Raw genomic sequence first — 21,714 nt, forward strand, 5'->3', positions numbered from 1 at the left:
AACCACCATCTACACCCATCTGTAGCTTTCCTTCACCACCAGAAGTATACCACCTGCAACACCTCTTACTGCACTTCATTCCCATCCATCTCAGACACCAAATCTCAGTACCCACATGCTCTGAAATCCTTGTTTCTCCGTCTGCAGTTCCATTCAACCAAACTCATTCTTCATACTTCATCACAGTGAGCTTCAAATACCATGACAATCATCACTAGCTTCTTTGGTAGCCCTGAATTCTTGAAAATCAATGGCACCTGCTTAACCACAAACCCATGTCGAATTCACCTTCACTTCCTCCTTCTCATTCATTCTTCATATATAACAGCAGAAACCCATCTCAACTTAAACCCTAGTTTGCCAATTTCTCATCACTGCCATCATCTACAGCTCCAAGCATCTCCTCAGATTCAATTAACAACACATCATTCATAATATTTCTTCTTCTTGTTGCAAATCCTAACTCCAATTTCTTCCATGAACAGCACCATCTTCTTTGGGTTCACTCAATCAACAGACTCAAATCTAATCTGAACAGCAACAGATTCTCTTTCTCTGTGTTAAATCACACAAATTCTTCATTGTAGTCTTCTCTTCATCTCTGAGTTCTCGATATGCAGTTATGAATCAACAACAACACCAACTAATTCCTCCTAGATTAATTCTGAACTTCATTGATTTCATCACAAACAGATTCATCTCTTCTCCTCTCTGCCAGCCGCCTTGCTAATTCCTCTCTTTTCTCAATTTCAGACACAGAAATAATGAGAAGAGAAATTCTGGTTTTTAGGTTTTGTGTTGGAATGGCAATGGTTACATCCACCCAGGGAGAGTAGATAAGGGATACCCAAATAACTCTAGGCACCCTAAAAGTTGATTTGAGCCATCAAGGAATGACAACTCCTTTTTCTCCATTGTGCTTCCGACAGCGCTTGCCTGTGCAACAACGATTCTGCGCTCCTTGCTCTAAGTGAACGCTCTTTTCTTCTCTCAAATATTTCCACCAACAGCATTCGTCTCTTCCTTATTCCTCAAATTCACTTCTTTTCTTCAACTTCAATTCATCACTAAAGTTGTCGTGCTTTTCAGACAGATAATTTGCATCACTAAAGCCGACATGCTTTTCAGACAGAGATGAAGAAATAAAAGCAAATAATGAGAAATAGTTCGCCTCCAATAGCAGTTGCACTTGGAATGATACTTTTGCCATGTTTCTTCTTCTTTTGTTCCAAATGACTCCAAAGTACCTAAATACTCAAAAACAAACATAAGATACATAATTTACAAGAAAACTTAGCAAATAAAGCATAAACATTAGATAAATATTAAGGTGTTTTAGACACCTATCAGTGGCCTCGCCCCGAGCTCGGCTTGATAATTCAAAGTAACAAAAATGGACTTAACCATCTCAAATCACCAAACATGTTCAAAGTACCAACAATGTACTTAAAACTCCATACAGTAATTACCCAAATGTCAAACAGATCGGCATGTTATGTTCTCTTGCTCTTCCATTAGCTAACATATGACCTAAGTGTTGGTCTTGTAAATCTTATCTAATCTCATCTCCCACCCTTATGGTGAATGAAGTGTTTCCTTGGTTTTTCTCTTTGATAGAAAAACACTTCAATTTATCTCTTTAATAGAAAAATTATCAGGATTAAATAATAAACCAACTTCAACTTCGAGAACATACCTCACTTCGAATGCAGGTTGGTCCCCTAACTTTCTAGGCACATTGGTTACCCATTTGTTCTCGTACTGGCTTGGAATTTGTCGACTCAATGCTCGTGTGTCTGCGAATAATAAATGTACGACAATATCTGGTGTACAGGTTGACTGTCTCTAGCTTTTCGTCATACATTTCCTTTCTTTCGGTCTACCTACTTTTCTAAACGCTTTTCATTTTTCTCCTTTTGTTTCATATTTTATTGAAACATCTTCCTTTTCGTTTTCTCTTTATTAGAAAGCCATTGCAGCTATTTCCTTAACAATCGAAATACTTCTTCTTTGTCTTCCTCTTTTATAGAAAGATATTGCACGTATTTCTTTAATAAATACATGCAATCTTTAATATTTTCTTTTCGCCCCCTTCGCTCCATTTTTAGCTTCATCTTTTATTGAAAAACTTTCCTTTTCTCTTTCTCTTTATTAGAAAGACATTGCAATAATTTCCTTTATAATCAAATACTTCGTCTGTCTTTCTCTTTATTAGAAAGACATTGCAATTATTCCCTTGATAGCCAAAATACTTCGTCTTTGTCTTTCTCTTTTATAGAAAGACATTGCACGTATTTCTTTAATAAATACATGCAAAAAGTGTTCTTAATTTTGACTATAAACTTGATTTATAATGTAATCGGGGAAGACTTACCTCCCCAGGTGTTCGTTTCTTCCACCTTAGTCTCCCCCATTACTTCTAGTGATATTGAAAATGATGTTTCCTATTGTTTGACTTCCTTAACCATGTTGGTTTTGATTGCATGCTAGGCTTCACTTTAGCCGCCCCCAATATTTGTACAAATATTTCCAAATAGCAAAGACGCCCCCATGTGAAGCATGAACTAGATCTATAATATTTGATCCTCACTTGCTAGATGGATCTGGGCTTATGATATCTTATTCGTTGCCATCTTATTTCTGGGTTCATCGTGATTTTTCCTCTTGGAATCGCCCTCAAAATGTTGTCTTGGTGTGGCGTGTCCCTCGGTTCCGGACCCTGTCGCCCTACATGAAAACTTTGCTTTATTTGTTTATCTTCAATTGATTATGTTGCTGACGAAACTCGAGCAATAAATCAAAAGAACTTCGAATTCGATCATGTTGCTATCCAGGAACCTCGAACTCGGTCATACTGCTGCCCCAAGTGCATGCAAAAGTTTCTCGAATATAGAAATTTTTGCTAGAATGCTGTAGGGAATCGAAAGACGGTTCAAACGAGCCAAAAATCACTCAATTCGGACTTAAAGCGAAGAAGTTATTGGCGAAACAAGATTTGAATGAAGCGCACGCTAAATAACCTTACTGAGTCATGTCTTGTTGCACAAAACAAGTGGTAGCACAGATGGTTGAAGGATGGAAGTTGGAACCTACAGGTCATGAGCTCGATTCCCCCCTCTGAACATTTTTTCTTCTTTTTCTTGAACTGCCAAGGCACTATCCTGACTGGATCCGAATGCTGACATGGCAGTCAATGAGTGGACTGATACTGCTGACATGGCACCTAACATACTGACTGGACCAAAAGCTGTGATGTGGCATGGCGGTCGCTGAGGTGTCAGACGCTGATTGGTCGCTGAGTTGTCTGACCCAGTTGGACTGATTTGGACCGAAACACGTGTCATCCCTAGAATGGATGAGCTATGTTGATCCGGTACGTTGAATCTGAAGCTGGATCGAGGCTGGACAGATCCTATGGACTAGATCCTATGGCTCCGTTGATCCGGTACGTTGAATCTAAAGCTTGATCGAGGCTAGACAGATCCGATGGACTCGATCCTGTGAATCTGATGGTGAAGGTTCGCTTCATCAGGAGTTGTACGTGAGGCTAGATGAACATTAGGTTTCCGCAACACTTGCTGCTACTGCTTTCGCCACGCTTTTTCCGCAACACTACTGCTTTTGCACGCTTTTTCCGCAACGCTTCTGCTTTCGCCACGCTTTATTCAACTCGTGCAACGGTTTCTTCAACTGTTTCGACGTTTCTGCAACGCTGGACACTTTTATGAAACTTTCTGCAACTTTTCTCCAGAAAAGTTATAAACATTTTGCAACTCTGTTCGCAACTTTCTCTATTACAACTTTTCTGAAAGCTTTCTGCATCTTTAAACTAAGAAGTTGTAAGGTTTCTGCAACTTAACGGCTGATGTTTTAGAAACTTTCTGTAACTTTTAATCGCAACTTTCTGGATCTTTCTGCTACGTTTCCGGAAACGTTGTGAACTTCCTGCAGCTTCTGGATCGCAACTTTCTTTGTTAAAAGACCTTTAACAACATTTAGGGTTTTCTGCAACTTTTCTGAAAAGTTGTGAACATCTTTTTTGCTTCTTTGAAACCCTAAAACACTTGGAAAGAAAACTTCTCTCAAAAGGGGAGCACGATCTTTTGCTCGGTTCCCCTTAGTCGGCGCCAATGTTTGTACCCAAAATAAATTCTAGGCACTAAACACGATGATTTGATGATGATTATTGAGAATTAGGGCTAGAAAACGATTGAAAAGATGAACAAAGAGACGGATTTAACGTGGTTCGGCAAGTTGTGCCTACATCCACGGAGGAACAGAGAAATAGTTTATTGATTGTAGGATACAATAATTTTCCCTGGGTTAGCTAACCTAAAATTCCATAACCTTTTTAGGGTTTAGGATACGTGTATTTATAGTGTATATGTAACCCTAATTCTGGTATAAACTGCATGTGCAAGCAACTTGGGCAACAAGACTTCTGGAAACTTCTAGAATCTTCTTTCTCGGGCTTAATTTACGGGCCTTCCATAATAATCCTTGTGGGTTTCCATAATAAACCGGAATAAACCGTATTTGGGCTTCCATAATAAGTCATGCGGGTTTCCTCAATAAACCAACGGGTTTCCACAATAAACCCATTTTGGCTTCCACAATAAGCCATGTGGGTTTCCTCAATAAACCCACGGGTTTCCACAATAAACCCGTTTTGGCTTCCACAATAAGCCATGTGGGTTTCCACAATAAACCCATTTTGGCTTCCACAATAAGCCATACCGATATCAAATAGCTTGTGCGGCTCGCAGCATGAAAGTTGGATCTTCGAACAACATGATAATCACAATACGCATAGTTGTGTCAAAATATAATACCTGATGAAGCCATTGATTGAATCCAAGAAATCCTCCAAGTCCGCAAGCACACCCGTAAAACAAAATACAATGGAATATCTTGGTTTCTCCTTCTTGACCTTTTGTGTAATGAATAATAAAATTCTCAAACCAATACTAATGGCTATTGAGTCCCTTTTATAGGTAGAAGGAGAACAAAAGTTCCTAAGATTAGAGTTAGCAATGAATCTCGACCATCCATCAAGAAAGAGCTAATAGGAATTAATCACCTAGAATAGTAACCGAAATATTTAACAATATTCTTAATTAACAAAAATTATTACATGGGCCCATAGGAAATTTCTATGTAAAGAAATATTCTAACATATTCTTCACCAACAGATTCTTTTTTTTTTCCATTTGTGTTCTTGCACTGCCTTTCCAATTTCACTAGCAGAACGTTCAGGGTTTCTAGCAGTTTGTTTGATACACTTCGGCATCCTTAGAGATTAATCAGCGATAATATTTTCGAATCCACGGTTACGACGAGTTTTTCAAACGAAAAAAATGATAGAAAATGAGAAGAAAACGATAAAGAGGGAGAAGATTTCTCCTAGATTAACACTAGGAGAATGAAATGAAATGAGTTTGACAAAAACTAGATTAATTTAATTAGGATTGACAGGTGTATTTTCATAACTTTATCCCGTCTTAACACCCTTATCCAAATCCACTTAAATTTTTGGATACCCCATTTAATTTAGATATCACCCGGATGTTTTGGGCATGTGAAAATTTCCTTGGACCCAAAACCATTTTGCCGACGCACCACAATGAACGGTTCACAATATCAAAAGAGTATTCCAAACTAAGATTTAGTTATCTAGACAAAGTACCACAGGAATATATTTTTGTGAATCGAATTTCGGTTGCAAAGATAAATCAGACAAAAATGGGTGATACCCAATAACGTGGTCCTGAATGAAAAAGCAACAAGTGGCTCTTATTCTCAAAAGATAGAAAGATAAGAGAGGCAGGCAATTGAGTCTTGTTTAGTTGATTTGAGTGTTTAGATGAATTTGGATATTCCTTAGAGATATTTGTTTCTTTTATAAGACCTCCTCCCCATGCTGCCCCTCCATATTGATTCCTTGGAACTTAATACCCGAATATATTGAGCGATGATGCAACATGCTCGTCATCTTTTTTATGCTGCATTCACATAAATAAGAACCACTACGTATCTTTTCTTTCCTTAAGTTGGTTACAACCATCATCATCATCATCATCTTCACTGCCTTTATAACTCACTGGTTTCCCTTCACTTTTGAAAACCGAAAAATGAGTCATTTTTAAGTATCGGATTCAGTTTCTTTCTTTGTTTCTTGCATCCACGAGCGCGAAACTTGAAGAAGATCAATGGCGAGAAACGAGTGGATAAATGGATATTTGGAGGCGATTCTTGATGCAGGAAGTAAACTTCAAAAGCAAGGTTCAAGCATCACCAGTAAAATAGAAGCGAAGAACAGAAACTTGAAAGGAGACGTTATATTTTCTGCTGCTTTGGAAGTTGATGATAACAATAACAAGGAAACGGCGGTATCCGCCGGGAAGGCTTTCAGTCCGACTAAATATTTTGTTGAGGAAGTTGTTAACAGTTTTGACGAATCTGATCTCCACAGAACATGGATTAAGGTAATCATTTTGCAGCCATTTGTGTTCTGTTTTTGTTTTTTTTTATTAAAAAGGCGATCAAAGTTTTACGAGGTTAACAAACTTTACAGCAGGGAGTCAAACTATGATTTTTAGCAAGCCCCTTTCTGTCTCTCTTTTTCTTTTTCGGTGTATTATTTGGACTGAGGCGCATTTTCTGAGTACCTCCTTCCGGTGAATATTGAAGTGAATATATATGTGTAAAGTTAAAAACGAATGTGATACCCCGTGAGATGCTAGCTTATGCAGAGAGATAAGCGTGACTCTCACAAGTGGTAATGCCTGCCTGCTACAGGTAATAGCAACAAGGAATACGCGTGAACGCAATAACAGACTGGAGAATATGTGCTGGCGTATATGGCATCTTGCTCGCAGTAAAAAACAGGTATTTAATCATCATTATACTTGAATAATAACGACGACCAAGTAGAAAATACAGTATATTTTACACGGTCTAATATATATATATATGTGACATAATAATAGATTGCATGGGAAGCGGCACAAAGTTTAGCGATTCGCCGCCTTGAGCGCGAGCAAGTTCGCATTGATGCATCCGAGGATTTATCAGAACTGTCTGAGGGAGAGACGAAAGAGAAGGAGAAAGGAGAAAGCAACTATCGATCAGAATCATTCAAGCCTGAAAAGCTTTTCCGGATCAACTCTGATCTCCAAATTTGGACCGATGACAACAGCAAATCCAAGCGACTATACATAATATTGATCAGGTATGTATATGCATAATTCGTAATATAAGCAGCATTTTTTCTATGAACCCGTTTAGCAAACCTGAAAGGGAATCTCACACTATAGCTGGCAACTTCAATTACTTCTCTTTTCTAGTTTTGGTGATAATAGCATGACTTCTGGAGGATTTACACGAAAATGAAAGGACCTCCATGCAATAATCAGTAAATTTAGGGTTGTGAAATCAAAGCAGACTAATTGTTCTGTTTCAAATATTTACGAAAATGCCATTATCTAAATTTATCGACTAAAGAGTTTGTATGATAATTTAGCAAGGTAAATGCTTCAAAAAAGAAGCAAGGTAAAAGTTTATTTGGTAAAATTTCATCTTAATTTATTTTTTACATGTGTTCTAAGTCGGCATGGCATTATATTGTACTGTTGCTGGTTGTTAATAAAATCTTTGGTCATCAAAAAAAATGAAATCCACTTGAACAAGCATGTCCGGCATAAGGGTCAAATTTTATAGGGTCCTGATATTTATTTGGAATGCTATAAATTCCCTCTATTTATGAAGAATTAATACAGATTGGCGGCTAAATTCATGAATTTTTGTAATCCGTGTAACGGGTTTTCTAACATCAAATAGAACAGTACGTTGCTCGACAAATGTAGTTGCTAAAACAAAAATGAAAAAAATATTATTAAGCCCCTTAGATATATAGTTGTTAAAAGAAAAAAATATTACTTGATTTTATTCTTTTCTATAAATAATATTAACACAAAATTGATTAAAAAGATCAAAATCAACAATTCCTGTGTGAAAAGGACATTTAGATTTTGATATTGTTTAAATGGATAAAAATGTAAAAATAGCCAGGATGTAAACAGTGTCATCCTACCCATTTTCAAATATTTTTTTTTATTTTTAATTTACATCAGGATGTATCCAGTTTCATCCTTGCTATTTTTTAAGTTTAAGTCAGGATGAATCCAGTTTCATACTTGCTATTTTTTTTTGTGTTCATTTCACCCATACTAATTTTTACTCGTCCATTTGAGCCATGTTTTAAAAATATTTGGACAAATGAGCCATTTTCCGTAATATTAAGCTTCAGATTTTTGTTTTTATTTATTTTAATATCAAGCTTGTGAGATTTTTGTTTAAATTTATTTATTTTTTCTTTTTCTGGTTAGCTTACATGGTCTGGTGCGTGGGGAAAATATGGAGTTGGGAAGAGATTCAGACACAGGCGGGCAGGTGAAATATGTCGTAGAGTTAGCCAAGGCTCTAGCCAATACCAAAGGGGTCTACCGAGTTGATTTATTGACTCGCCAGATTGCATCATCTGAAGTTGATTCGAGCTATGCTGAGCCCATTGAAATGTTAACTTCTCCCGATGACGCGGATGGCCAAAGTGAAGGTGATAGTTGCGGAGCTTACATAATCCGACTCCCTTGCGGTCCTAGAAACACGTATATACCCAAAGAGTCATTGTGGCCTCACATCCCGGAATTTGTAGACTGTGCATTGTCACACGTAGTGAACATGGCAAGGGCAATAGGGGATGAAATGGAAGGAGGGAAACCGGTATGGCCGTATGTCATACACGGACATTATGCAGATGCAGGAGCGGTGGCCGCGCAACTGTCAGGTGCATTAAATGTTCCGATGGTGCTTACTGGACATTCATTGGGTAGGAACAAATTCGAGCAATTATTGAAACAAGGGAGATTAAGCAGGGAAGATATAAACTCAACGTACAAAATTATGAGAAGGATTGAAGGTGAGGAAATGGGGCTGGATGCTGCTGAAATGGTGGTTACGAGTACTAGACAAGAGATTGAAGAACAATGGGGATTGTATGATGGTTTTGATCCAAAGCTTGAGAGGAAACTTAGAGTCAGAAGACGGCGAGGTGTTAGTTGCCTTGGTAGACACATGCCTAGAATGGTGGTAAGCAAACAATAACACCCCCCTCTTTTCGACGACCAAACAAAATTTCACTTTCTTAGTAAATCCTAGCATGCAATGTTGTGAAAGGCGAGCTAGGCGCTAGCCTAGGCGCCAGAAAAGGGAGATAATATTTTCTGGGCGCATTAGCACGCCTAGGCGTTAGGCGCCTCTCCTAGCGCCTCACACGACATAGATAGCATGTACTTCCATTATTCCTGTTAGTTAGTAGACACTTGAAATTTGGGTACTTTGAATCAGGTGATACCACCAGGGATGGACTTCAGTTATGTGACACAGCAAGATTCTTCCTTAGATGGGGACCTAACCTCCTTGATTGGCTCTGACAGAACAACTCAAAACAAAGGACATCTCCCTCCCATTTGGGTCGAGGTACTTCTGAATTCTCAGACAATCCCACAACTGTACATAAGATCACTTCTACTGTGATTCATTTGAACTTCACTGTTACCGGTAGGAATCCTATCTGTGATTTCCCATTTATGATTTATCATGGCAATGCAGGTAATGCGATTTTTCACCAACCCTCACAAACCCATGATACTAGCCTTGTCACGTCCAGACCCAAAGAAAAATGTCACTACTTTACTCAAGGCGTTTGGCGAGTGTCAACCTCTAAGGGAGCTCGCAAACTTGGTATGAAGCGCATTTCTGACACTGTTACATATCATACATGTGTAAAAGGTTGATCAAGGCTAATAATAGCAAGTACATATTCATTTGCAGACTCTAATCCTCGGAAATAGAGATGACATAGAAGAGATGTCGAACAGCAGCTCAACTGAACTTACAACAGTTTTGAAGCTCATCGACAAGTACGATCTGTATGGTCAGGTTGCATATCCTAAGCATCACAAGCAATCTGACGTACCCGAGATATACCGTTTGGCTGCAAAGACTAAGGTACCCATTTCTTTTCTAAAATCTCCAGAGTATCAAATCAATTGCCACTGTAAATATTACTAATGGGGTTTTTGATGTATTGTCTATACAGGGAGTTTTTATTAATCCTGCGCTGGTAGAGCCGTTCGGCCTAACTCTAATAGAGGTACAAAATTGATTGCTCTAATTTATCTTGTTCTTTTATTCTTAGTAGGAGTGTTGATCTAACTACTTCTACTGCAATATTTTGCAGGCAGCTGCATATGGTTTACCTGTTGTTGCAACTAAAAATGGAGGGCCCGTGGATATTCACAAGGTAAAACTTTCGTGCTCTACAAACTGCAGTTGAACTAAGGATACCAAATGGTGACATTGGAGCTTGCTATGAACTTTTGCACTTACTTTTTTTTCCGGCTCTTACCAGGCGCTGAACAATGGGCTTCTAGTTGATCCACATGACCAGAAAGCAATAGCTGATGCTCTCTTAAAGCTTGTTGCAAACAAAACCCTCTGGTCCGACTGCCGCAAAAATGGTCTAAAAAACATTCATCGTTTCTCATGGCCAGAGCACTGTCGCAACTATCTATCGCACGTTGAACACTGCCGTAACCGACACCCCACAACACGTCTTGAAATTGTGCCTAGTGCTGAAGAACCAATGAGTGATTCTCTAAGAGACGTTGAAGATCTCTCGCTAAGATTCTCCATTGACGGAGATCTCAAGATTAATAATGGTGAACTTGTAGATGCTGCTACTCGGCAAAAAGAGATCATTGATGCATTAATCAAGCGTCGCCTTCGTACTGACCAGCAAATACCAGGTATAGTGCTAACCTCAATGGTGACTGTAAGTCAGATGTCAGATGGTAATGGGTTCCTATTGGCAATGCAGGTGTCAGCTATTCCCCTGGAAGAAGGCAGAGGCTATGTGTCATCGCTGTGGATTGTTATAATGCAGATGGAACACCGTCAGAGAACTTTACAAAGATAATCAAAATGGTAACAACGGTATCTGGAACAGGGTTAGCTGGTATGGTAATATCCACTGGTTCTACATTGCCGGAGACCATTGAGGCATTAAGATCTTGCCAAGTTGAACCTAGTGATTTTGATGCCTTGATTTGTAGCAGTGGCAGCGAAATGTATTACCCATGGAGAGATTTAGTAGCTGACTTGGATTATGCAGCCCATGTAGAGTACAGGTGGCCCGGAGATAACGTGCGTTCTACCATTATTAGGCTTGCCAGGGAAGACGGCGCATCTGAAGATGATGTGACAGAGTATGATGCAGCAAGCAATTCTCGATCCCATGCTTACTTAGTCAAACCAGGAGCCAAGGTCAGAAATTCGCTCACACCTAAGCTCCCTTGGTTAGCTTTATGATTGTGCAGAGTCTGCAGACTGCAGAATATAATCACAGTACTGAATGTTGTATATATTCTCATTGTGCAGACACGGAAAGTGGACGACCTAAGGCATAAGTTGAGAATGAGAGGTTTCAGGTGCAGTCCTGTTTATACACATGCTGGAAATCGCTTGAACATCGTCCCGTTGTTTGCATCGAGAGCTCAGGCACTAAGGTTAGTCCCTATGCTCATACTGAAACACGGTTAACTAGGAAAAATAAATTTTACACTCTGACAAGAATTTCATTTGCTTTCTCAATTGTTGTTATAGGTACTTATCTGTTAGGTGGGCAATTGAGCTCTCCAAAATGATAGTGTTTGTGGGAGAGAAAGGAGACACTGATCATGAAGACTTACTTGTTGGACTCCACAAAACCATAATTCTTGAAGGCTCTGTAGAATGTGGAAGCGAGATGTTTGTGCGTGGTGAATCAAGTTACAAAAGGGAAGATGTAGTTCCACCTGCAAGCCCCAATATCTTCTGCGTAAAACAAGGTTTCAGTGAACAGGATATCTCTCTTGTGTTGGATGCTCTTCTTGTGACAAAGTAAATGCGGATCAGTAGAAGCATGCCTCTCTAGTATGGCGGAAAAATCGTCAGGTGGTGATACTAGCGAGCTCAAAAGTTCGTTAACAACAATACAACATAATTCACTCATCAAATAAATATGTAAATTTTTAATATTCTCAAAAGTTGCCAAACACCAAATTTGATTCTTAATATTCTTCACCAGTAGTTACCACAAGAACATTCACCGTTCCTGAAGTGGTGAAACCGCCTACCATCTCTTACAACAATTTCTCTCTCAACCAACCTTGATATGAACTTGAAGGCAGTGTGACATTCCCCACACATCCTCAAGTTCTTCAGAACTCTGACAGTAGCTCCACGAGGCAACTTTAGAAGCCCAAACCCTACTGCAAGTCTCTCACTATGAGTAGACAAAGCATATTCCTTCTGCTCAGATTCCATATCGTGTAACACATACTTGGTATCAGGGACATAACCCAATTTCCTCATCTTAACTCCCAGTTCTCTAAGATAAGTATAGACTTCGTGCACCTGTGGGTGGCTTGTGTCATCTACCAAGAAGACATGAACTTTGTTTGCCACCTCCAACCAACTACAGCCAGGTTCCTTCTTGACCCCTCGTTCCCTCATCATCATCCTTACTTTTGCCATATCTTCCCTCCGTCCGGCGTCAGCATACATATTAGCCAGCAGAATGTATGTCCCATCATGCTGAGGTGTCAACTGAAAGAGCTGATCTGCAGCTTGAATACCCACTTCCATGTTACCATGAATCCGACAACCATTAAGAAGTGTCTCCCATATAGGTGCCCCTGGTTTGAAAGGCAAGTTTTGAATCAAATCATTAGCTTTTGAGATTTTCCCAGCTCGACAAAGTAAATCAATGAAACGGGCATAATGATCTTCATCAGGGGTTATTCCGTAGACATTATCCATTGATTCAAAATACTCGCACCCTTCTTTGACCAGACCTGAATGGCTACAAGCAGTGAGAACGATTAAGAAAGTAATATGGTCTGGTTTAATATTCTCTTGCAACATCAGATCGAAGACTTTTAGTGCCTGAAGTCCGTGACCATGTTGTCCAAGAGCTGTTATCATGGAATTCCAAGAAACAGAGTCAATGTAAGGCATCGTACGAAATACTACATGGGCTGCTTCAACAACCCCACATCTTGCATACATTGTTATCAATGCATTTCCTGCTGAGAGGCTTGAATTGAACCCTAACTGAATAAGCTGAGCATGGAGCTGCCACCCATGTTCCAATGCTCCAAGAGATGCACATGCGGTTATTGCACCTGCAAACGAAAAGGATACGTATACATAAGGACTATATCGTGAGCGTATACATGTATCTCTTACAAGTTAAATCTATATGTCCTTTGGGTTCAATTCTATAGCTCCAGATTCAATGATATTGCATTTTCTATTAATCACAAAGGGATGGGCTCAGCTATAACCTTTACTATTTCTTATATGGTCTTGGTTCATTTTTTTAAAAGCCTGTCGTCGTTCCTCTATGTATTCTAGTGAAAAGTTTTAACCCCCCAAACACACAAATGTATGCACACCTGCGAACAAGTAATCACATGGCGCAAGGCCCTCGGTTCTCATTCGGTCGAACAGCTTCAGCGCATCTTCTCCATACCCATTCTGTGCAAATCCCGAAATCATCACCATCCATGTTAGGAGATCCTTTTCTGGCATAGCATTGAACACATTTTTAGCACCATCAATTCGTCCAACGCTAACATAACCCCGATAAAATTGCATTCCACGAGACATGGTCCTTGTCCAACATACTATCAAAAATTTGACGAGCCTGGTCGACTTTCCCACATTTACAGTATAATGTAACCACAGCATTGTTCACAAGTAGTGCAAGTTTAGATGCTGGCCTCCATCCTGTCCGCAGAATAGAACCATGGACTTGCTTACCAATAAGAAAGAGTCCAGAATTTGCACAACCACTTACACTTGTATAAGTAAACTCATCGAGCTCGATACCCTCCAAATGCATCCTTTTAAACATCTCTAAAGCCTTTAACATGAAACCATGTTGAACATAACCTGAAATCATCGCATTATATGCAACCTGTAAATTTTCATTCATCCCATCAAAAAGCTCCCTTGCAGATTCAATCTCTCCATTCCTAACATAACCAGTGATCATATTCATCCACGACAGTTCATCTCTCTTCTCCATTTGATCAAACAATTTCCTAGCATCACTCATTGGAGATAACAACGAAAATCCACATTTCACATAAAGAGAAATTAATGCATTTAAAACTGAAACGAATAAATCTGCTCCCGCTTTGACTACATTACAATGTAGCTGTTTACACTCTCTTTCATCATGAGCTACAAGCGCTGCCGCACTTAGAAGACTAGCAAACGTTAGATTATCCGGTTTAAACCCATATTTTCTCATCTCATTAAAAAGTTTGACTGCATTATAACGGCCATTATTATGTGAAAACCCAGTAATCATTGCATTATAAGAAACCGTATCACGAATACTTAAAGGGGCTTCATCAAATATATACTTAGCAAAGTTTACATTTCCTAACTCAGAGTAAGCCGATATTAGAGTTGTTCTTGAGACAATATCTGGTTTAGGAATTTTATCGAACAAATAACGCGCATACACAGTGTTATTTGATTTGCAATAAATATCGATCAGACGATTGAGAATGTGGCCTCGTGGCTTGAAACCAGAGGTGATTATGTTCGCATGAACTGATTGGGCAAGAGAATGAGATATGGGATTCTGGGTACAACAGAACTGTAATTGTGCTGCGTACCCGTTTGCGATGGCACGGACATCTGTTCGGTGGACAAGTATAGAAAGAGGCGGTGACGATGATGATGTTATGGTGATGAAATTCTTCATGGTAACGAAGATTGTCTAGTGTCATGATTCTATAATGTGAAAACTACAGGGAGACCCATTCTTCCTGATGTTTCTACTGTGAAACCCACGCTTCCAAAACTACAGGCGCGCACCCAAATTCTGAAAGAAAATTATTCTCAAACCCAAAATATATAAAAATCATGTTTTCCCGAGATTTCTTTTTTTTCCATGGCTGCCGCTGTATTGAGAAGAAGAGGAAAAAGATTATTATCTGCTTCATTGATATCTGCTTCTAGATTTGTTGATGTTGTTTCTGGACCTTCTTCTTCCCAGTAAAAATATTATTTGAAGTGGTTTTACTGTTGAAAATCGATGTGGGATTTGGAAGTTGAATCGCTGATGTTGTTGACGATTGAGGAGTGTGTTCTGATGGGTTAAATTAGGTCATTATATAGAAGGTTAGGGTTTACTGAAGGTATAAAAATTGAATTATAGGAAGGGGGGTTTGAATTCGTAGATGGAAAAATGGATTTACGGTGGTTGTGTTAGAGTTTACAATGAAGACATGAAGTTGAGCTGCAACATAGAACAAAGAAGGAGAAATTGAAGTTATGTGATGAAATAACAAATGGGTTTTGTTGATTATAGGGTCTGAGAAGGTTAATGGAGCTGTTACTGCCATGGGTTGTTGATATTGAAGAATATAGTGGTTGATGGGGGTTTCAAGCAAGAAACTGCTGTGATGAACATAAAGAGAATCTGGTAGTGAACCGGACACATATGTGGATTTTCAGTGTCAAAAACTTAAAAGCGAAATCGTTTCTTCCAAAATCTGTAGCACTAATCCCGTATTTGACCGTCTGTAGTCAGACCATCTGCACTGATCATCTGTAGGATTGGGTTTCAAATTTTCAAAAACCACTTTATTCATACACATCCAAATTGCCCAGACAATAAGTATTTCATCTTAGTCACTCCATGATTTTCATCCTAAAGAATTATTTCTAAAGGTAGGGCAAGGTATACCTAGACCAAACCAAAAGACCTTACTGAATGGGCATTCAATAAAAAGATGAGAGCTAGATGCAGAACTACACAACACAAAGTGACGGGATACACTTATTGTGCCACTTCCTTATAGGTGTATTCAATCCAATGGTTTTTACTCTAGTAGTGGCGACTGCTATTGGTAGATAATCTCTGCCATGAAGCCATAACGACATGTCAATGGTGGCGGCGACGACAATGACAGCGACGATGGTAGTGGCTGCGATGATGGAGGTGGTCCCCGCCGCACTTGGCTTACATATGTTGATTTTAAAAGGTGTTATAGTCTTTGAACTCGGAGATGGACTGTTTGTTGGATGATTTGAATTCGAAGTGGAGATGTTTGTTGGCTGCACTAGTCGAGAATAGATGAGATATTGTTGTTGGTTAGCTAGTCAGAGAATAAGCAAGGAAGTGGAGGGAAGAGGATGCATGCTGTATGAATAGTCGATTGAATCAGAGGTGTTGCTGCTGCCATGACCTGAACAAGGAAGCTAAGACTTGATTGATGCATTACTCGTTATGCAGATTTGAAAATGGTTGCATAACCTGTTATGCATATACAAAATTTGTTGCATAACTTGTTATGCAATTTAAAAAATGGTTGCATAACATGTTATGTAGTAACTTTTTTGTGACTATTGAAACCAATAAAAATAAAGAGAGCATAACTTGTTACGCACCTATAATAATATCTGCATAACAAAAACAAAGACCGCATAACTTGTCATGCACCTATAATAATATCTGCATAACATGTTATACAGACGCGAAAATGGATGCATAACCTGTTATGCATCCGAAAGTATGTCTGCATAATGCATTATGCATTGAGAAAATTGTTGCACAATCTTTTATGCATCGAGAAAATGGATGCATAATGCATTATGCATCAATTTTTTTATGTAGTTACACACTAATACAATGACTACATAACTTGTTATAGATGCATAACTTTGTTATGCAAATTAGGCAGTGGCATAATTTGTTATACAATGGAGAAAATGGTTGCATAATTCGTTATGCGTCTGCGGAAGGTGTTATGCATCTTTTTTGGTGACTGCATAATGATTATGTATCAAGTTTTCGAAAATTTAGCCTAAAATGAGGATCACCTCCGATTTTTTCGTGAAAAACAAAAATTTGATATTGTTGTTTGTACTCTTTGTGTAGCTCTCTTAAAAAGATTTCCAACAATATAAAATTTGTAAAATTCCAAGGCGCGGATTTTTAAATATGTTATATCCAAGTTGCGTTGCCAATTATACCCCTGAAAAATTAGGCTGCATAACGAGTTATGCCTGAAAAATAGTATGCATAACGAGTTATGTATTAATTCTTAATAATTTTGGATAATTTTGGGTGTCAGAGAAATAATTATGAGTGTCACGGTATACAAAATTAATTGTGGGCCTGGGAATGAGAATATTATTTTTTTGGGGTCTCCCCTTAATTTCCCCATGGTTCAAAATCTTTTTAGATGGAGAAAACTAAAATCCCCAATCGCTGGAAACAGGCAAAGGGGCCAACGGCCTTATATATTATATATGGGTGGAACCGGGCGGGAAGCATGAACGGAAACCAATTGGGCCTTATTCCCCCATCAAATAAAAATGTAAATTTTTTCCTTTTTCCAAGAATTTATCATACATCCACACATCTATATTATAAAAAGAAGTGGTGTGTAGCCTTACAAATCCGATCATCGATTTCGTCATCCCACGATGGAGATTGATCGGTTATATGTCCTATATAGACGTCCGTCCGATCTCTTGGCTTCCTAATAAAAATATGATTCTAAAGATTATTTAACGGCGTCGGATCCTTAGATTTCTTAATTTAACTGCAGCGTCGTATTTTCTAATTTGACTAAGTTTCCGTTAATATAGACTGACACTAAGTAGATGTATTTATAGAACAGAAGAGCGTCATTCTTTAACGGTTAATATAGGGTAACCTACGACCCCGACCGTGGATTAGAAAATGTAGAGTCAAATATAGTCCCCGCATTAAAATTTAGTCAACATGTAATGATTGGGTCGTGTTTAGTCAGTCGGGCCATAGCAGCCGGGGCCGTGGATTAGAAAATCAAGAGTCAAATGTAATCCCCTAATTAAGATTTGATTTACTGATTTCCTATATTCCTAACTTCCTAAAATTTATATTTTTTTCCTTTTCTTTTTCTTTTCGTGTTTTCTATATTATAAACGTAGTTAATTTAGAAATCATTATGTAAATAGAATTCTAATACATATCTTAGACGAAAAATATAACTGAGGTAAATCTAACACAGGATACTGCCGTAATGGGGTAGTAATACTCTAAGTTTGTCGTGAACCTTAGCTTATTGAATCTCCTTTGCTAACATTAAATATGATTAACGTGTCGTCCTCCGCATGCACCAATACCGACTCGAGGAATGAAGTTATTGACTTGATAAGTAGATGTTATTTTAGCAAGCAGGTTTACCAACTCTGTATGCATGTCGGGGTGAGCATGGGCCGGTATGGACCAGTTTTCACCTTATCCGCATCCAATCCATTGCACTACGGATTTCAAATTTGGCATCCGCATCCAATCCATATCCAACGGATTTGCATCCAATGGATGCACGGATGGAAGGATTGGATGCGGATAATCCAATGGATTTGTTTTAGTTAAAATTTATAGTAAAGAAAATAAAGCTAACACAAATGACTCCTTATAAAACCTATATATCTTATATATATATGCAAATATAAAAATGCGATGTACGTCACCCCAAGCAAACATCTTAAAAATTCCTAAATGATCCATAACATTTTCTAGAACTATATAAATGTCCTTAATTTAACGGATACGGACCAACGGATTTTCAAGGTTGCATCCGTGACCGATCCTTTATCCGTTGGATTTTAAAAATTCCATCCGCATCAACCCATTAACGAACGGTCCGGACACCCATCCGCAAATGAACGGTTGCGGATGGATTTTAAACATCTTCTAATACTACCAAATACCAAATATGAGATTATTAAGCATATATATATATATATATGCCGGAACTTGCCTGGACGGGATGCAAGCCCCGGACTAATTTGGCCCGACCAACAAAATACCAAAATCTGTGTAGGGCTCCGACTAATTTGCCCAGACCAACAAAATAAAGGAATTTTCCTAGGGGGCTACGGTCGGGGCCATAGGTCCTGGCTAATTTGACACGACCAACAAAATACTGGAATTTGCTTAGGGGACCACGGTCGGGGCTGTAGGTCCCGGCTAATTTGACACGACCAACAAAATACTAGAATTTCCGTAGGGGACCACGGTCGGGGCTGTAGGCCCCGACTAATTTGACACGACCAGAAAACACTAGAATCGCCCCAAACAACAACAACAAAAATCGAAAAAAGGTTGAGCCCCGGCCGTAGGCGGGGTGATACCTAGTATGTTACATATACTGCTTATAAATATATGCAGTCACATTGCCAACATTAGTAACTAGTATTTAGAGATGGAATAGACAAACCGGCATTGCTTTGGGATCTAACTCCCAACATCCTTGAAGCTTTCCGTCTCTTTCATCTGTCAACTGGAATGCAGGAATTTGATGGGAGAATCTAAGCAGTTGACTGTCTGGTATCTCCAGTACCAATTCACACCCCGGCTTACCCTTAAAAACCGTCTCGAAACCAGAAACTTTTTCCAAAACCAACACTTTGATTGTAGCACCCTTCCGCTCCACAACTTCACCTATGTCATATTGGCATGTTTGCAGGTCGTCAGAAGACCATTTTAAACTGAATTTCTTGTATATTGCCCACACCTCCCCTTCCCTTGGGTAGATTTCATACTTGTTTTCCTTCTCACATACTGCTCCAACTGAAAGATGGGAGAACGAAGCAGTATCGTCAAACTCCGCTGTCTCACCACTAGAAAAAACTCCAGTGCATATTGGAATTTTCTTGTCATGCCATTGGAGCACACCCATTGGTGGGGTACAGGCTTCAAGCCATCTTACATTCAGTTTGAATTCCGGTAGTAATTCGACCTTCGTAATCTGAGCATAGTACTTTGGCAAGCCATCCAATTCGCAATATAAAGCCCATATCTGACCAGCCTGGAATCTATCATGAGATTTGTCGATATCAAAGTAATAAAATTCAGTGTCTGGAACTTCCCAATCATCCATAAGGGAATGCGAAAATGGAATTTGCGGGACCAAACTCCCGGTCTTGTGCTTCACACCATCTGATCTACTTAAAGACTGCTCAACACAGTTACCCAGTTTTTGTTCCCTCAGTTTCTTCATGTTGCATTTAGTTGTCAGCCATGTGCCACTTCTTGCATTTCCTCCGCCCAAGGTGTTTTTGTCAGGTTGTTTCCTCTTTTTCGGCACACCAGTCATCTTCTCTGCTTGAGATTTTACCGTCAGGGAATCAGATACTCCGACGTGATTGGCAGGCAGGGAAGCAGGATCAAGTTCATAATAACCTTCAGGGACATCATCTCGTTCCATACCAGACGTTTCAAATGAAGGAACTTTATGTGAAAATCTGAGAAGTTCACTTGGTGGTATATAAAATGAAGCCACTCCACTTGGCTTGAAGAGGCTTACAAACCCTTTATTCTTAACCAAATATGCTACATGAATTCCCGATTGCTCGTTATAGTCTGACAGGACTTCTACATATTCATAATCAAAGTTTCTATGGTTATTCGGATCAGAGCTCCAATTAATATTCCAGTTCTTGAAGAGTGCCCATGTTTCACCTTTTCTAGGATATATGATGCAAGTTTTTGAAGTATTGCCTTTTCTCCAGACAACCTGATGAGAGAAAACACCAATATCATCAAGTGTACCAGCCGCCCCGTGTTTGAATTTACCACAAGCAATGGGTAATCCCTTCTTGTTCCAAACAATATCATCTACGCAGTCGGGTGAAGCATCTAACCAAGTGATATACACCTTGAAACTAGGCAAAGAAGCTTTCTGGGTCTGAGAATAAACAAATAGACCAACTTTGTCAATCCGAGCATAGAGTCGTGGCATGCCATCGAAATCGTCATAAACAGACCACAACTGACCAACTGCAAAACACTCCTCTCTCTTATCCATCTCAAAGTCGAAGAACTCCGGATCAGGATACTCATAGATCGTTGTATTTGTCTTAGCTCTAGCACCGAAATCTTGTCCATTTCCGTTGGGTTTTGTGACTGCTTCATTTATGTTCTCCTCAGAGCACCCAGTTGTTTCATTTCTATCTACCTTGCCCAGATCCAACTTCACCCCTTTTTCTAGTTTTGGCTGCACTACTATATTCTCTTGTAACCCAGCATAAGATTGACAGTTCTTAAGACCAAATAACCTTGTTTTGAACCCTGGAGGGGTCTCTAGTTCTACTTGTGTTTCTTGTTTTATTTGATGAAGCAGATTCATGGCTGTGAACCTTCAAACAAAACAGATCCAAACCCTAGATTAATCCAAAACAGCTCAAAAAACTACTCATGTGCACAACAGAAAGAACTAAAAGGATAGTATAAAAGCAATAAACAGAGAAATGCAGAGCAGAATACCAAGATACAAAAATTAAGAGAAATGTATTTACCCTTGCTTTGTTTCCTTCCTTCTTGAGGGCTGGAGAGAATAAAAATGGAGAATCTCAGAAGATCTCTGTCTCTCTCTGTATGCAAGTCTCCTCTCAGTTCCTTTAGCTGTTGGAAGCAACTAGAGAGTCTGTACAAGTTAAAAGGACGTTATAACGGCATATAGGAGTGTTCTATTTCCCGTATATTTCCGTTATAACTTCTAATAGCTGTCCATCCCGTCTGTTTATGAACTT

The 21,714-nt window shown here is 39.0% G+C and overlaps 2 protein-coding genes and 1 pseudogene across 2 annotated transcripts; 1 reads left to right on the forward strand and 2 right to left on the reverse strand.

Annotated features, from left to right (window-relative positions):
• Positions 1 to 5,923: 5,923 nt before the first annotated feature.
• Positions 5,924 to 12,176, forward strand: LOC113281149 (probable sucrose-phosphate synthase 4). Its single transcript, XM_026529807.1, has 13 exons — positions 5,924 to 6,485; positions 6,799 to 6,888; positions 6,990 to 7,231; positions 8,388 to 9,147; positions 9,406 to 9,537; positions 9,670 to 9,801; positions 9,892 to 10,068; positions 10,160 to 10,213; positions 10,301 to 10,363; positions 10,472 to 10,868; positions 10,940 to 11,385; positions 11,500 to 11,627; positions 11,725 to 12,176. Exons 1-13 carry the CDS (start codon positions 6,210 to 6,212, stop codon positions 12,002 to 12,004), a joined length of 3,177 nt encoding a protein of 1,058 aa, XP_026385592.1. The 5' UTR covers positions 5,924 to 6,209; the 3' UTR covers positions 12,005 to 12,176.
• A 4-nt stretch (positions 12,177 to 12,180) lies between these two features.
• On the reverse strand, positions 12,181 to 14,884 carry LOC113278840 (annotated as a pseudogene).
• A 4,383-nt stretch (positions 14,885 to 19,267) lies between these two features.
• LOC113277327 lies at positions 19,268 to 21,582 on the reverse strand. Its single transcript, XM_026526458.1, has 2 exons — positions 21,481 to 21,582; positions 19,268 to 21,321 (listed from the first exon to the last, which is right to left on the reverse strand). The coding sequence occupies exon 2, from the start codon at positions 21,309 to 21,311 to the stop codon at positions 19,380 to 19,382; it is 1,932 nt and encodes a 643-aa protein (XP_026382243.1). The 5' UTR covers positions 21,312 to 21,321; positions 21,481 to 21,582; the 3' UTR covers positions 19,268 to 19,379.
• Positions 21,583 to 21,714: the final 132 nt, after the last annotated feature.

Source organism: Papaver somniferum, chromosome 5, assembly GCF_003573695.1.
Source record: "Papaver somniferum cultivar HN1 chromosome 5, ASM357369v1, whole genome shotgun sequence".
Taxonomy (NCBI): domain Eukaryota; kingdom Viridiplantae; phylum Streptophyta; class Magnoliopsida; order Ranunculales; family Papaveraceae; genus Papaver; species Papaver somniferum.

Coding starts and splice junctions, on each gene's coding strand:
- LOC113281149 (XM_026529807.1), top strand. CDS start 6,210: ATGGCGAGAAACGAGTGGATAAATGGATATTTGGAGGCGATTCTTGAT. Junction 9,802..9,891: donor TAAGGGAGCTCGCAAACTTG/GTATGAAGCGCA, acceptor ATTCATTTGCAG/ACTCTAATCCTCGGAAATAG. Junction 10,214..10,300: donor TCGGCCTAACTCTAATAGAG/GTACAAAATTGA, acceptor AATATTTTGCAG/GCAGCTGCATATGGTTTACC.
- LOC113277327 (XM_026526458.1), bottom strand. CDS start 21,311: ATGAATCTGCTTCATCAAATAAAACAAGAAACACAAGTAGAACTAGAG.